Genomic DNA, 17240 nt, shown 5'->3' on the forward strand with positions numbered 1-17240 from the left:
TGCTACTGGGCATCTTCTGTGTTACGGGTCTACTACAGAACAGAAAATAAATCAGTGTTGCGAGAGCTGGAGAAGAGAGCTGGAGGGGAAAAAAAAAGGGGGCATATCTTCTCCGGCATGCAACTCGATCGCAAATCAAATCAAGCCCCGCGCGCAGCATCACAGTGAAAGTGGCCACGAATGTGATTACCGCCCAGTCAAATCTAATATGACGGACAGGAAGACACCTCCGGCTTAAAGTGATTCCCAGGCCCTCAAACTCTCATGTTACCTCTTGCCAATGAGATTAGCAGAGGAGTTCCACGCCTCTTTTCCATAAGCTGCTCACTTGATCACTGTGTGTGCAGAGAGCGGACAATCGCTTTGGCCTGTTAAGAGGGAGCCACTCAGCAGCAGCCCATCAGAATACAGGAAGTTGCTCCGTAAAGGCTCGGCCGCTCGGAATCACGTGTTTGTGATTTTGCGCGTCATGGTTACAGAAGGAGATGTCATGCTGTAAGGGCTGGGTATAGAGACACTGCGTAGCGCGTCATCATTCAGAAGCCACGCCCAAGACGTGGGGAAAACGGAAACCCCCCCTCCAATCCTGGCGTTCTCCGGCTATGTCACGTGCATGGTCGGTTCTCGCACAAAAATATTGTATATACGGAAGATGAACACTCCAACTTACTTCATTGACAGCAACATCCACATTTTTCTTCTCGCCAATTCTCAAATGGCTTCCTTGTTTTCCTCGGGAGTACAAAAAAACTTGAACTGGCTGGTGTGTGGTGTGGAAATGAACGGAGCTTTCCCCCTGTGATGGGCGTGGCCTATTTCATAGAGACACTGCAAAACGCGTCATCATTCAGAAGCCACGCCCAAGACGGGGGAAAATACAAGGAAGCACTGCCTGAAGACTGCAGCTAGCAAAATAAACCGCGGCTAACCGGGGCGAACGGAGGAACTCTCATCAGATATAAATAGTTTTGTGGGGTTTTACAGGGATTCGGACAGTTTTCTTTTTAGATAATGTCAAAAGATTATTTCAGTACACTTCCTCCAACGGAGAGGGAAAGGTACATCGAGAAAATGAACTCAGTTGACCTGGAGCAGTGTCCCTTTTCATTGCCCAAACAACGCTGGATAAACGATCCCACACAGTGGCCTGAAGTGAAATACTATGACATGAGCTTTTAGGCATGTTTAAATGAATGAAAATAACGCTGGTGTAACATCAGACAGATGGCATCAGACGCGCTGGCGTTCTCCTACAGTATGTCACGTAGTTGCACACAAAGATCATATATATGGAAGATGAACACTCCAACTTACTTCCTTGACAGCTAAATCCACATTTTCTTCTCGCGAATGCTCAATGGCTTCCTTGTTTTGCTCGGGAGTACAAAAAAACTTGAATTGGCGATTTTTTTTACATTTGTTGTGTGCGCAGCCCCACAACACAACAGCTTTTAGCTATGTTTAATTCAAGGAAAATGACTCTGGTGAATGGGACTGAACAGAGCGATTTCCCCCGTGATGGGCATGGCCTATTTCATGCAGTGTCTCTATGCAGTGTCTCTATGGTTTAACAAATTGCGATACCAGTAATACCACACTACCCTTAAAGTGATACCGATACATTATTCAACACCTTTTTTTTCTACTTTTTTCTACTTTCTTTTTTTCTACTACCCATGATATGAATTGAACATTTCCGTGGCATCTGGGCCCGCTGAACTGCCAACTCCGCTCCACTTCAGCACCACAGACTGAATGAGTTGTAGTTGCTGCTGCGGTAGTGGGCCAATCACACGTCGCATTAAATCAAAGCTGCTGCGGTAGTGGTAGTGTCCTCTAGAGAGAGAGTGGCGTCAGCGGAGGACCAAAATGCGTGACTCATTAGCCAATGAACAGCCAGGAAGGGGAAAATAAAGCTGATAATGTACAATTTGATTACAAAAAAAAAAAAAAACTTACCAAAAAAAAAAAACTTTCAAGATACAAGATACAAGATGTTTACAAATCATCATCATCGTCATCAACATCGTCATCATCATTGTCATCAACATCATTCAAAGTGTCATTCAAAGTACAACACAAACCATTTTGTCCATTTTGCTGCAACTCGACAGTGCTGCTTAATCCAGGACCTTACTTCCTTGAACTCTTGAGAGTAAAAAAAACTGGTCCATTGGAGTGAACACTTGCAGTGATGGGAAAACCATCTAGATTTGTGTACAAAAAGGATCAAATGCAGGTATGGTTTGGCTGGACTGGATGTCACATTGTGACATCTGATGGATACAAGAGCTGTGCAGAGTTAGGAGGCAATGAAGTCCAAAGTGAGGTTTCCATGTGTGTCACCCACGTATAAGCCCTGAAACAATGAGGTCTGTCCCACGGGTGTGTGGGAGAGTGAGGGAGAGAAACACAGATGCACGCGTGCGCACACACACACACACACACACACAGACACACACACACACACACACACACACACACGCACGCACAGAAACACATGCGCACACATGCGCTCACGCACGCACACACACACACACACACACACACGAACGCACAGAAACACACGTGCGCGCACGCACGCACACACACACACACACGCACAGAAACACACGCGCACACACACGAACGCACGCACAGAAACACACGCGCACGCACGCATGCAAACACACACACACAAAAGCACGCACAGAAACACACGCGCACACACACACACCCACACACAGAAACGGAGTCCTGTATCTGGACACAGTGGAATGTGTCCTGCGGTGAAGTGATAATCCTGTTATAATAGTTTTCTTCAGCTGGCTGCACGGAGCGCCACTTTGATCTGCTACCTAAACGTTCTGTGTCTGGGGCACGCACTACCAGACGATGACCAACTCTACAGACACCTCACAACAGAGGTACGTTCTGTGCCTGGGGCACGCACTACCAGACGATGACCAACTCTACACACACCTCACAGCAGAGGTACGTTCTGTGTCTGGGGCACGCACTACCAGACGATGACCAACTCTACACACACCTCACAGCAGAGGTACGTTCTGTGTCTGGGGCACGCACTACCAGACGATGACCAACTCTACAGACACCTCACAGCAGAGGTACGTTCTGTGTCTGGGGCACGCACTGCCAGACGACGACCAACTCTACAGACACCTCACAGCAGAGGTACATTCTGTGTCTGGGGCACGCACTACCAGACGACGACCAACTCTACAAACACCTCACAGCAGAGGTATGTCTACAATCCCCTTATCTGCATGCCTTCATGAAACTACAAGCTATTCCTGCTACAGTATCTAGCTTGTGGGATTTTGGGCAGTTTATATATACAGTAGTACTAGGCAGCCCTCCCCTCCCACCAATCAAAACAAGGTGAGATGGTTCAAAAATCTACCCTGACATCTCTTAGCAACAGGATATGTCCATGTGATTAAAGACAAATAGTGAAGGACCTCCACTATTGCCCACAAAGCCGGCCAGGTTATCGCTGCCTTAAGGTATTTGCTCAGAAATGCATCGAGTCCTGGCCTCCAACAACCACACGCTGTAGACATGGAGCCATGGAGATCTGCTCGTCGACTGTGTATGTTGGACCAGACACCAGACAGGAGGCTGGAATGACTGGAATACTCCAAGTTCCAGGCATAACAATGTAGTAATATATGGGTGCTGGCAATGGCCCTGGCCAAAATATCCTTGAAATTGGTAACAAATGTTGAAACTGGTGCGAGGAGTGTTTGGTTTGCTTGCAATTGTCTCTTAGCAGGGGCAAACAGCACCGTCAACCTTTATGAGGCACTGACCTGCAGTGTGGGTTAGCATACTTTCTGGGGGATGAAGTTTATTTTGGAGTTGTGTGTTTCGTCTCGTTGTGTGTTTCGTCTACTACCCATTTTGTAAAACGACTCACTTAATATCACTGAAAGTAGTGAATCCTGACAGTATTCTATTTATTTTTAATCTACCAACTATCCTTTAAAAAGTTCCATCATTTGCTATTTGTTTGCTGTTTTGCTACCAAAACAGTTTGTATGAGCAGGTATTTCAGTTTTCAAATGGTCCTATCTCATTGTAGAACAACAGAAAAGGTACCAAAAGTTAAAATTGGGACAGTGGCTCAGTCAAAATGGGCACCTATAACAGCAAGAAGGAATTTGCAGGTTTGATTCCTGGCTCTGGTTGAATCGGAGGCTCTGAAGCCCCCAGTGAGCCTAAAGCTGAATAAGCGTAGTGTTTCCCCTACAGGCCAACAGCGCCTCCGCCAGGCCAGAAGAAAAAATGATTTTTTTGTTTGTTTTGAATATTTTTCCTGCTCTCCCCAAAATTATATAAACTTTTATGGCATATTATTACAATACAACAATACTGGTGTTTACAGTGTTTGACAGTAATAGAAGATGCCAAATCATTCAAAACAATAAGCATTTTGCTTTTAGGAGCATCGTGCCAGCGCTGTTCCAAACGTGTGTGTGTCGTTGCCTGGGAAACGCACATCCCATAATACTAATAATAAATAATAACTGTTCACATCGCATCGCATCCCATAATAGTATGATGATACTTGGGATGCCGTTGCCAACATAGATGCGAACAGGTTAGCTAAAAGTTCAGCGTCTCCAGCGAGGGCCCCAGCCGTTGTGGTCGGGGTACGTTTCGAAATCCCTCCAGGCCTGAAAATGTTTCTAGGGGAAAAAACACTGAAGCGATTAAAAAAAAAAACCTGGAATGAATGAAAAGCATTGTGTGACGTGTACCTTGTGAAGTCTGCCCCTGGAGTCTCCGAGGAAGGCGATGCTGTGTCCGTCTCTGACGCTGACGGCCACGGCGGTGAGGCGGGCGGCCGGGCTGTGCAGCACTGCCTCCGCCTGCAGCACCGCCCGGCTGGCCATGGGGCTGGGGGTGTGGTCGGAGCCGCACGGGTACGCCTTCAGGGTGTTCTGCGACACATGGCACCCAGCATGAGAGCTCAATAGGTGACTTGTCCTCTGATCAATGTCCTTACATGCCATTGGTTGATTTTTTTTTTTAATTGATTTGTTAATTCATTGCATGAGTAATTGCCAGCCGCGACAGCGTGTGGCTGGTATTGTTGTCACCTTGCGAGAGTGTGTGTGTGAGTGTGTGTGTGTGTGTGTGTGTGTGTTTTATATGCCAGATTTTGTCAACGCATGTCTATAGTTCACATCACAATGAAGGCCGAAGATGTGTGTGTGTGGTCCAAGCAAGAGCCTAATATCAACTAACTTTCTCTTTACCTGATCTTACTACTGACACGTCCAACACTAATGCTTCTGATTGCCGATTTAATAATTGAATATTCACGTCTGTCGAAGCAGAGGTCCGCTCTTTCCGGCCATTGACTGAGGGCCGCCATCAAATCCTCATAGTAATTCCTCATAAGAGGATTGCACCACAGATTAAAAAGTGGTCTCATACTGAGACTGCAGACTCGCTGTTTTGGTTCGGCCAAAACAACCACTCCAGATCCCCCCCTTTTCCATTAAGTCAAGCGGTAGGTCCAGATAATTGGCCCTGGAGGAGGAAAGAGAGTGGGACGTCGTTTTGATTCCGCTCAGAGCGTATTTGTTTTCATAAAGAAAGGCTTATTGTCTTTCGAGGGGGAACTCTCTGCGCTGTTACATATCTTTCTTCTCCTCACTTACACGCTCCACTCTGTCTCAGCTCCTCTCTCTCTCTCTGTCTCTCTGTCTCTCTCTGTCTCTCTCTCTCTCTATGTCTCTCTATGTCTCTGTCTCTCTCTCTCTCTCTGTCTCAGCTCCTCTCTCTCTTTCTCTGTCTCTCTGTCTCTCTCTCTCTCTCTGTCTCTCTCTCTCTCTGTCTCTCTCTCTCTCTCTGTGTCTCTCTGTCTCTCTCTCTCTCTGTGTCTCTCTGTCTCAGCTCCTCTCTCTCTCTCTGTGTCTCTCTCTGTCTCTCTCTCTCTCTGTGTCTCTCTCTGTCTCTCTCTCTGTGTCTCTGTGTCTCTCTGTCTCTCTCTCTCTCTGTCTCTCTGTCTCAGCTCCTCTCTCTCTTTCTGTGTCTCTCTGTCTCTCTGTCTCTCTCTCTCTCTCTCTCTCTCTGTGTCTCTCTGTCTCTCTGTGTCTCTCTCTCTCTCTCTGTCTCTCTCTCTCTCTCTCTCTCTCTCTCTCTGTCTCCCTCTCTCTCTGTCCTCTTCAAACGAGCCCCTATCCTTCCTTGTCAGAGCTCATTAAGTGTCAGCGGCGCTGATTCCGGGGTCAGTTTGTTTTATTGATCCCTAACGATCCCATTAAAAGGTGGTGAGGGCGGGGCCCTGGCGGCACCGGGGGGGGGAGGAGTTCACTGGAGGGCTGCAGCTGGGCAGAACCGCTCCCGGGGCATCTGGGAGCGCCCGGGCAGCTCACCAAGGGCCTCATTAAAAACGCTCTGTCTCACTATCTCCCCGTTTCTCTACACAACCACTCTGCCCTTCACTCTGACCAATCGAGCCACGCAAGCCATTAGAGTCAATAAGGTTGAGGTAAAGGACGACCTCACTAGCTTCCCTCAAACATGGAGTTTGTCTGCCAGCAAAATACATACTGCTGTGTATACTGTAGATCTACTGTGTAAGGGCAGGACCCATACGGTACGCCATTCACCTTATGTAGAAGAGACCGTCTGGCTTGAGAGAGACTAACAGGAAGTGTAAATACAGTGGGAAGTCCCGATTGTATTTACACTTCCTGTGACTCATAAACCTAGTCTGACTCATGATGTGAGTCAAACTAAGTTTGACCAGGTGAGTCAGACTAGTTTGAGCAGGTAAAACAGCCGGCGTTTTGAACAGGAAGTCGTGATACAATGATGGGCGGGGCTACATACGGTGAATACATAAAGCAGAAGAAATACAAGCAGAAGTGTTACAATATGTATTGTAGGGTGCAAGCATGTGTGTGCACGCCATTATGCAATTATCATCTTAAATTCTTTCTTTCTTTCATTCTTTCTTTCTTATTTTTTTTACATCCCAGCCCCCCTTTTCTCCCCAACTGTACTGCTGTCCTGGTCGTTGCTCCACCCCCTCTGACGATCTGGGGAGAGTTGTAGACTAGCACATGCTTCCTCCGACACATGTGCAGTCGCAAGCCGCTTCTTTTCACCTGACAGCGAGGAGTTTCACCGGCAGGACGTATAGCGAGTGGGAGGCTCATGCTATTCCACCCAGTTCACCCCCCCCCCCCCCCCCCGAACACGCGCCCCCGACCAGAGGAGGCGCTAGTGCAGCGACAAGGACTCATACCCAACTGGCTTCCCACCCACAGACACGGCCAATTGTGTCTGTAGGAACGTCTGACGAAGCCAGAACTACTGCTGCCAGGAATTGAACCTCGGTATCTCGACACTATCCAGACGCCCCAAACATTCCGCTTTCCATCAAGCAGATACAATGTTCATCTTCAATGTTTACAATGTTTCTGTTGAGTGATTTAGTCACATGCAGAACAATAGAGAGGCAAAGTGAACGTCACTTCCTGGTTCAGCACTGTACCAGAGATTTTCATCCATCATTTATTTTCCCATAGACATTTCGTAAAATGCTTATAAAAATAGTTGTATTCGTCAAACCAAGCAGTTCAGCTAACGCTATAATCGGGAGAGACCATAGCACATTTCACTTGGACCAAAACTAAAAAACAACAACATAGAAAAAACCTGCATTTTTTCCAACGTTTTGGTCCGAGTGAAATGTTAAGCGATCGCTCCTGTTTCTAAATATATCTGAACCGTTTGGTTTGAACCCAAGTCAAACTATTTTTACAAGCATTTGACGAAATGTCTATGGGAAAATAAATGGCGGTTGAAAATCTCTGGTACAGCGCTGAAGCAGGAAGCGACGTTCCACTTTGGCTCTCTGTAAGCTGTCACGAGCTGCTACCACAGTGTCAATGTGGCATTCCTCCGGCAGGCGATATGATTACAGTACGCCTCAACATCAAGGTCGCAGGATAACACAATGTTCTACCCAACAGAAGAACCCCTACGCAAAGCCTGAGATTTGGACCACAACAGCTTCTTCTGCGCGAGCCGTCCATTCCTTACCGTGGGCAGGTTGGCACAGCTGGACTTGACCTCGTACTCGATGTACGCCGCCTCTCCCCCTCCCTCCACCCGCCCGTCCTGGGTGTAGCAGAGGTCACGGGTGGAGTCGATGCGCCTGTCCAGCTCGTCCAGCGGGTAGACGCACAGAGCCGAGGCCTCCGACGGGTTGTTGTTTGTGGAGCTGATGCGGGCGGAGAAGACCCCCAGCAGAGCCTCGCCCTGCCGGCCGCCGCCCTGCCCCACCTGTCACAACACAGACAGAAGAACAAGACAAGAAAGGAAAGCAAACGGAGACGTAAGCCTTGATGTGAACTCATTCCTGGAAACAAGATGTTTTGCTCAGGTTAGAGAGAGGCAAAGTGGAACGTCACTTCCTGCTTCAGCACTGTACCGGAGATTTTCATCCGCCATTTATTTTCCCATAGACATTTTGTGAAATGCTTATAAAATGAGTTTTACTGGTTCAAACCAAACGGTACAGATATATTTAGAAACAGGAGATATCGCATAACATTTCACTCGGACCAAAATGTAAAAAGATGCGGGTTTGAAGAAAATATTTTTTCTGTGTTGTTTTTTGAAGTTTGGGTCCGAGTGAAATGTTCTACAATATGGTCTCTCCCGATTATAGCGTTAGCTGAACCGTTTGGTTTGAACCAGTAGAACTCTTGTTATAAGCATTTTACAAAATGTCTATGGGAAAATAAATGGCGGATGAAGATCTCTGGTACAGTGCTGAAGCAGGAAGTAGGCGGTCACTTTGCCTCTCTATTCCTGAAATGGTGACTAATTCAAGTATAAGCTCAGCTACTAAATCAGTCAACTTGATTGTGAATTGTGATTCAGGCAAGTATTTCTACGCGGATGCTTCAGGCTAAAACATATACATCACGTCTCTCAAGCGATGTGTCATGGATGCAGGTTTTTGACCAAAGACTAAATCCAACCAAAGACTACACCAGGTGCTTTCAGTACACAAGGGTTCCCACACCTTCTTCAACATCAACTTCAAGGACTTTTCAACGACCGATTCCCTCAAATCCAAGGGCCCAACACACTAGTTTGAGACATGGATCAAGGTTCATTAACTCATTGAGTGCCAGCCACTTTTGGAAAACGGATGCTCCCAGTGCCAGAGTTTCAGAGCATTTTCAGTGATTTCTCAAGGCCCACAGAATATTGTGTGATATTACTATGTAAACACCAAACATGCCCAAAGAACGATGAGACTCTCTTCTATCGTCAGCAAAAAAAAGTTTATTGATATCATTTTCCGTTCTTTAGTTATGAGCCGGAGAAGATAGGTTGATTTCACCAAAAAGAGACGTTTCAAATTAGAAGCTGAGATAATTAGCCTTTTGTGAAATGAAGCATTTCAAGCACATGACTGACTCTGAAGCTAATATTTTCTGATGTAGTCACACCTCAAAAATAATTTCCTTCAATAAAACAGTGAAAACAAAGGAATTTTGTTTGGCAAAATAATATTTTTTAGCTGCAACCAGCAGCGCTGGCCCCTGCGTGCGCTGCTGGTTGCAGCTTCTTGCTGGTCTTGATTTACTGCTGGTGGGCATCAGATATTCTAGCTTGCGTTTGCCAATCCTGTCCTGCTGTCTGGGTCTGTCTGGGTCAGTGTTGTATGCTGCCCTGCGTGCCCCACCCCGCTCAACTGCAAACCCCACCTCTGTGGGAGTGTCTCTGGTGGCTCTCTGCTGCGTTTGCTCTGTACTGAAAAGTGCGCTACATCCAGCTTTTTTACAGCGTTCCGCGTGTATTTGTCACTGGCTCCCATGCTTCCAGTTGAGAATAATAACAACTCCACAACTAATCATGCGGATGGGCTATCGCAGCGGACACGGAGGGGCTCACTTGTGGCAGCAGATTGGCTGCTGCAGGCACAGCTAACGTTATGCTTCATGCATATCGATGCATACGGATGCGATTTCCGTTTCCCCATGACTTCTTCTCTGTTTTTTCCTCGCCTTTCTGTAATCTGGAGAGCACTGTCGCCACCTAATGGGTCTGTAAAATAGCTTTTACACATTCAACATCCACCATACTTTCACAGGAGATGGATCAGGCTTTGATCCACGTCCCACCGTCAAAAAACGCAATTGACGACTTTAGTCGTCATTGGCACTCTACGTTACTATTTGAATTGACGACTATAGTCGTCATTGGCACTCAATGAGTTAACACTGAGAATTAGTATGGGAACTTGCAGGCTTTAGAGAAACTCACAGACAACAATTAAAACGAGAGCGAGAGGATTGCATGTGTGAACATTTCTCAATTGTGCTGCACCTGTTATACATTTAGTAAAAAAAAATAAAAAAAATAAAAAAAATATATATATATATATCCACCTTATTTTTGTGAGGCTCCCGCTGTAAAATAATTCTGGGAGCAATATCCGGTCTAGAACGTGAGCAGCTGTGTTTACGCTGGCTTGACGCTGCCGGGATAGTACTCTGCACTGCAGCCCATGACTGCAGCGCGTGCCTCCTCGCATCGCATTTCCTTGTCGAACTCCGACGTTAAAAGTTTGCTCGTCACAAAATAACACTCGTTTTGGGAATGTAGCCTAATGATGTTATCTATCACATCCGCTAACCTGTTGCTCGTTGAACAAGTCGGCATTTATCAGCTCAGCTGCACCGTTTACAGACGGGTACATTAAGAACGGGCTGTGTTGTGTCAAGCTAGACGTAACAGGGGAAGAGGACAGCAGAAGGAAGCAGCACCCATGGTGCATCATGGCCGCCAAAAACCGCTGCGAACCCTGGTACACCTTCAACTAATCAGTGAAATCATCTTAAGTAGTGTGTGTTTGGCTCTTGGCTCTCCATGCCACATGGTTTGATCCCGCTGACATGCGTAGACAAAACAAAGTACCTGGGCCGCCTGGAGAAGGTTGTAGCTCCTGGATGAAGACGAATCGGAGGAGGACGAACGGCAGACAAGGGGAACCTCCACATAGGAGTAGTAGGAGGTGTCGTCCAGGCACACGCGGGCGGCGTAGGTCCGGTACTCCCTCGACACCGCCTTGATGTCGCGGCGGTAAAACAGGAAGTAGACGTAGGTGCGCCGGGCAAACGCCGCCACGAAATGATGGTCGTACTCCGAGAGCCGGCCGGCCACCGCCAGCTTGGCCGTCTCCTCGTAGGAGAACACCGGCTCGGCCGAGAGGTGGCGGGTGGAGATGGGCGGGTGGCTGGCGGTGTAGCCCCGCCCCACGTACATCACCGTGCGCTCCCCGGCGCGAGGCCCCACCACCAGCCCCACGGTGGACACGGACGGGTCGTTGGCCGCGACGTACTGCGTGTCCACGGGCCTCTCGGTGGAGAAGAGCACCTCGCCGACGGACGCCAGGCTGCGCTTCTGGCAGGTCCCCTGGTGGACGCTGCCGCAGGTGATCAGCTCGGACGCCCCCGGGTCGACCAGCAGCAGCTTGTTGTGGTTGCTGGTCCTCTGGGCCAGGGGACAGTTGGACTCGGTGACCGGCGGGAGGCAGTCTTTGCTGTCGTTCACAGGGCCGGTCCTCTCCTCCTGCTCCAGACGGAGGCCGTCCAATCCGTCCAGCTGGAAGAGGCTGTCCCTGGCCCCGACGTACACCGTCCCCACGGAGGGGTCCGGGTGGAGGACCAGGTGCTGGAAGACGGTGTCATTGCGGGAGAAACGGGGGTAGGACCGACTTAGGGCAGTGGCAGTGATGATCAGGGGGAGGAGGCAGAGCAGGGCGGAGTTCAGGGCGTTCCCCTGTGGCATGGCAAATATTCTAGGGAGAAAACCAGAGGAGGGTTAGCCACGGGGAGACCAAGACTAGCAGATGTTCAAGGTTGTTCCGCATCAATGTTCAGCAACAATAATATTCCCAGGTTGATTTTGGGTATGAAAGGGTTAACGCAGGTTGCCCGACTAGGCTTGGCGGACCAGGGTCGGACAGGGGTTCATTTCAGTTGAATGGCACTACCCGGGTTCCTATTTGTTAAGCTAATAGCCTATGCTAACTGTTATGCATCTGTCCTGGGTTGGGAACCAGGTCCTATCTGAATTGGCATGACCAGGGATTAACCCGTGTTGACTGACTTGGGTTGAACATGGGTCAAGTAACCCTGATCCATCCCTGGCCATTGGTATGAAAGTGGTATAAGACTAGAAGCCGCCTCCATTCTTGGGTATAGTACAAGATCTTCAGAATCAGAATCAGAATCAGAATCACTTTTATTGCCACAGTATACAAGTTACATACGAGGAATTTGTCTTAGTGTCTGTATGCAGCGTAGCGGTCACATCAATATACAGAGATAAGAAGTAGGATGATAACTAAAGACAATCGCAAAGTTGCAAGTGCAATCAAATCGAGTAAATATATACAATATGTACATGAGTGGTGAAGTGTTCTGTGGATGATAAATATGAATTTACGTTGGATTTACATGAGATTTACAGACTGAGTTAAATAGACGTTAATTAGACAGTGGATTTACATTAATTTACAGTCGGAGTTAAATAAGAGTTTACATTGAATGTACATGAAATTTACAAGTTAAATAGGCATTAATGTGCAGGGAATTTACATGAATTTACAGTCCCAGTTAGACAGGCATTAAATTAGATATGAGTTCCAGTTTTATGGGGGGGGGGGGGGCGGAGTTCAGTTGAGTTTAGGAGGAGGTAGTGAGTTTGTGTGTGGGGGGGGGGGAGTTCAGTTGAGTTTAGGAGGAGGTAGTGAGTTTGTGTGTGTGTGTGTGTGGGGGGGGGGGGTTGTTGGTGAGGCCCTTGGCGGAAGGGGTTTCCGGGCCTTCTTGGTGAGGCTGATGGCGGTTGGGTTGAAGGCTGGCACCATCTTAGGTCTTAAGATAGCAAGTGAATGCACTTACACGTGCTCAATTAAAATGTGCTCTTCAAATCATTACATGCTCAAACTGATATTCACCTCGACCTTAAAGGAACACTCCGCCCATTTTCAACCAGCTTTGTATCATTAGAACATCAGTAGTATATCAGAAACTGTTTTGAAGTCTGTCATTTAATTTGACATCACTGGTCCACACTAACTCAAATGAATAACTCATTAACTCAAATCAACTCTCAATAACTGTCAAACTATTCATCATTCATCTAGTTTGACAGTTATTGAGAGTTTATCTGAGTTAATGAGTTATTCATTTGAGTTAGTGTGGACCAGTGATGTCACTGGTCCACACTTTAACACTCAATAACTGTCAAATTAAATGACAGACTTCAAAACAGTTTACAGTTTTCTGATATACTACTGATGTTCTAATGATACAAAGCTGGTTGAAAATGGGCGGAGTGTTCCTTTAATAATGTGCAATAAAAAACTTTTGGGAGTATAACAGCTCACCATCTGTGTCCGACTGTATGTTAAGCTGAAGATGTCCTCCTCCTCATCGCCTGGAATCATATCCCATTCCTGTTCTCTCTGTCTGTAAATATTAACAACACAGAAGATGATTAATATACGGTAAGGTAAAGGTAAAGTCCCAACGATTGTCACACACCTGAGTGTGCGAAATTTGTTGTCCGCATTTGACCCATCCCCTGGGGGAGCAGTGAGCGGCAGCAGCAGCGCTGCGCTCGGGAATCATATGGTGATCTAACCCCCCAATTCCAACCCTTTGATGCTGAGTGCCAAGCAGGGAGGCAACGGGTCCCATTTTTTTATAGTCTTTGGTATGACTCGGCCGGGGATCGAACTCACAACCTCCCAATCTCAGGGCGGACACTCAAACCACAAGGCCACTGAACCGGTATACTGTATGGATATTAGGGCTGTGAATCTTCACTGGCCTCACGATTCGATTCGATTACGATTCAGAGGGCTACGATTCGATTACGATTATCGATGCATCTCGATGCATCTTAAATCGATGCATCACTTTTTTCCGCAATACATGACTTATTTTTTCTCACTTTCTTTTTTCTCACTGTGTGGCTACTTTTTAAATTAAAGTGCATTTGGAATCGCATTGTATTATGATACATAATTAAAATAAACAACTGCATGTACTTCCATTATATTTTATTTGATTATTAAAATTAAAAAAAAAAAATAATAATAATAATAATAATCGATTTTTGACATTTGTGAATCGATGCAGAATCGTGCACGTCCGCATCGCGATGCATCTTATAATCGACACCCCTAATGTATATGTACACATACTGTAAGAGAGAGAGTGAGAGAGAGAGAGAGAGAGAGAGAGAGAGAGAGAGAGAGAGAATGGTTCAATAAACAGATGCAACTGAGCCTTTCAAATCACATTATTCATCAATACGTGACTGCTCCTAGTGTATGATCACTCACATAATGCTGATCATTTTGCCACTTTGTATGCATTCATTGGAAACCAAACACCTGCAACCTGGTTATTCCCTCGAACTGGAACGTTCAAAACACCAACTCCCACTTCCCATTTGGACAGCCATCACTCAGCACCTCAGAGGGAAGTGGTCTGTGGACACTGGCTGCTCCTCCATTAAGAGCTGGAATCCCATTCATTATTGAACTGGTTCCCCTGACCCTTCACTGACCCCGGTGGGAAAGGTCACGACGGGGGAAAACATACAACTGTGTACTGCTACAGTACTACTGTACTTCATAGTGTACGCAGCATGCCATGTGACATTAAAGGCTTAAAGTGAGGCTGCAGGGGAGGGGGGGGGGGGGGCACGGTGACGCAGTGGTAAGCTCTGTCGCCTCACAGCTAGAAGGTCCTGTGTTCGATTCCCACCTGGGACGCTGTGAGCGCTGAAGGAGTGCCTGCCCGTCCGCATGTCCTGAAGTGCCCACCGCCCGGGTCGTCAAAAATGGCCTTTCTGTGTGGAGTTTGCATGTTCTCCCCGTGCCCCCTGGGGGTTTCTATATAGGAACCCCTCACCAAAACATGCAATATCCTGGTCGCTGAAGTGGTGCCTCCTCTGGTCGTTATAAATATTTTTACTTGGTCAAACCAAACGGTTCAGCTATATTTAGAAACAGGAGTGACCACATAACCTTTAACTCGGACCAAAACGTAAAGAAATTGCGGATTTAAAGAAAACGTTTTTTCGATGTTGTTTTTGGTCCGATTGGTTAAACATTCTATGGTCTCTCCCGATTCTAAATATAGCTGAACCGTTTGGTTTGATTAAGTAAAAATATTTTTATAAGCATTTTCACGAAATGTCTATGGGGAAATAAATGGCGGATGAAAATCTCTGGTACAGTGCTGAAGCAGGAAGTGACGCGCCATTTTGGCTCTCTATAGGTTGAGGCCACGTCTCGTCAGAGACGCTGGTTTAGCTGGCTCAGCCTGGCTGGGGGCGTGGTCAGGGTGGGGTAAAAACCCCCGTTCTATCCATTCAGCAAAGTTAGAATTTAGCTGATAGCCCAGCCCAGTCAGACACGATCGGGGATTTAACCACCGCAGTAAACGCACATCTGAGCAGACGTCTTGTGTTCTGCTCTAGAACCCCCAAACATGTAGTTTAGAGCCGCAGCACCGTCTTTTGGTGAGTCAGCCCATTGAGATATATCGGCGGTTTTACCCCACTCGCGCAACAGCTGTTTAACATTTTGTGGGCGTCCCCAAACATGCGGACTGTCTCTATAGAGTGAATGAAATATTGGCAGTGCCAGGCCCGCTCACCTAACTGTCCACACCCCCGGGTTGCAATCAGAGAAAAGAGGCACAGAAAGGGAGGAGACCATGTGTGTGTGTGTGTGTTTTGTGTGTGTGTGTGTGTGTGTGTGCGTGCGTGTGCGTGCGTGCATGTGTGTGTATAGCCAGGGGCCATCCAGGAGCAGGTGCATGTGTCTTAGTGTGTGTCTGGTAAGTGGCTGAGTGTGTCTCAGGCCTCCTCATTACTTATTCATGAGGGGAATAAGGAGTCTATACCAGTGCTGACCACACCCACTGTCAAAGGCTCTAAGAAGGAGAGTGTGTGTGAGAGAGGAGGGGTAGCCATTGCACTCTGTTGAACAAGGGCAAAAAAATCTGTGCAATGCCAGAGAGAAATGTTCAAGTCTATGAAAAATATATCAAACAAACCAATTCCTTGTGCCTGTATGTTTTATTGAGTCAAACCTGCAATGCATCTTGTACACTAGCCCATACATACCTGCCAACACTAGGTTGTAAAAAAGAGGGATATTATCTAGGGCAGAGGTTCTCAAATGTTTTTCAGCCAAGGACCCCTTACAAGATAGAAAATATACCGGGGACCCCCTCATTCTGATTTGTGATTTTGGGCTAAGCTTAATTGTTTCCACGGTAACGTGCTTGACTTTTAATTTGATAGGTTTGTTATTAGAATGTAATCCATGAACCATTTTAGATTTAAAGCATAAACTATTTTCGTTGAACTATGAAGATTTTGCAAAAAAAAAAATATTTTTATTTTTATTACATTACATTTACATTACGTCATTTAGCAGACGCTTTTGTTTTGTCCAAAGCGACTTACAATATCACAATTTGTCAACAGTCCAGAAAACCACTATGCAACACAATCAATGACAGCCAAGATATTTTGATAGACTAGCACCATGTAGGAAGTAGTTTGAGAAGGAATAAGTAACATGTAGCATTTTCTTTTTAATATATATATATATATATATATATATATATATATATATATATATATATATATATATATATATTCTTTTTTAACTTGAAAACTTTTCGCGGACCCCCTGGCAAAGTGCCAGGGGGTCCGAACCACTGATCTAGGGTATCGGCAAATGCCCCCTTCCTTCCCGACAAGCTAGTATGACATGGTACCTATAGAGAGCCAAAGTGGAACGTCACTTCTTGCTTCAGCACTGTATCAGAGATTTTCACCCGCCATTTATTTTCCCATAGACATTTCGTAAAATGCTTATAAAAATAGTTTTACTTGTTCAAACCAAACGGTTCAGATATATTTAGAAACAGGAGAGATTGCATAACATTTCACTCTGACCAAAACGTAAAAAAATGTGGGTTTAAAGAGAATAACATCTTCTGATGCAAAATATAGCTGAACCGTTTGGTTTGACCAAGTAACAGTATTTAAAAAGTACATTTGACAAAATGTCTATGGGAAAATAAATGGCGGATAAAAATCTCTGGTACAGTGCTGAAGCAGGAAGTAGGCGGTCACTTTGCCTCTCTATGGATGCC

At 46.4% G+C, this 17240-nt stretch overlaps 1 protein-coding gene across 1 annotated transcript in view; it reads right to left on the bottom strand.

The window, feature by feature from the left end:
* The window catches only part of plxnb1a (plexin b1a), a gene marked incomplete at its 5' end in the record, with an annotated part of 59823 nt that extends 47988 nt beyond the window's left edge, over positions 1 to 11835 (bottom strand). Inside the window, 3 exons of the mRNA XM_083656758.1 lie at positions 4764 to 4946; positions 8068 to 8310; positions 10963 to 11835. Coding sequence (XP_083512884.1) covers positions 4764 to 4946; positions 8068 to 8310; positions 10963 to 11835 — 1299 coding nt within the window. The remainder of the gene's footprint in view (positions 1 to 4763; positions 4947 to 8067; positions 8311 to 10962) is intronic.
* Positions 11836 to 17240: the final 5405 nt, after the last annotated feature.

The sequence above is a fragment of the Poromitra crassiceps genome (assembly GCF_964638095.1).
Source record: "Poromitra crassiceps genome assembly, chromosome: 20".
In the NCBI taxonomy this organism is placed as follows: Eukaryota; Metazoa; Chordata; class Actinopteri; order Beryciformes; family Melamphaidae; genus Poromitra; species Poromitra crassiceps.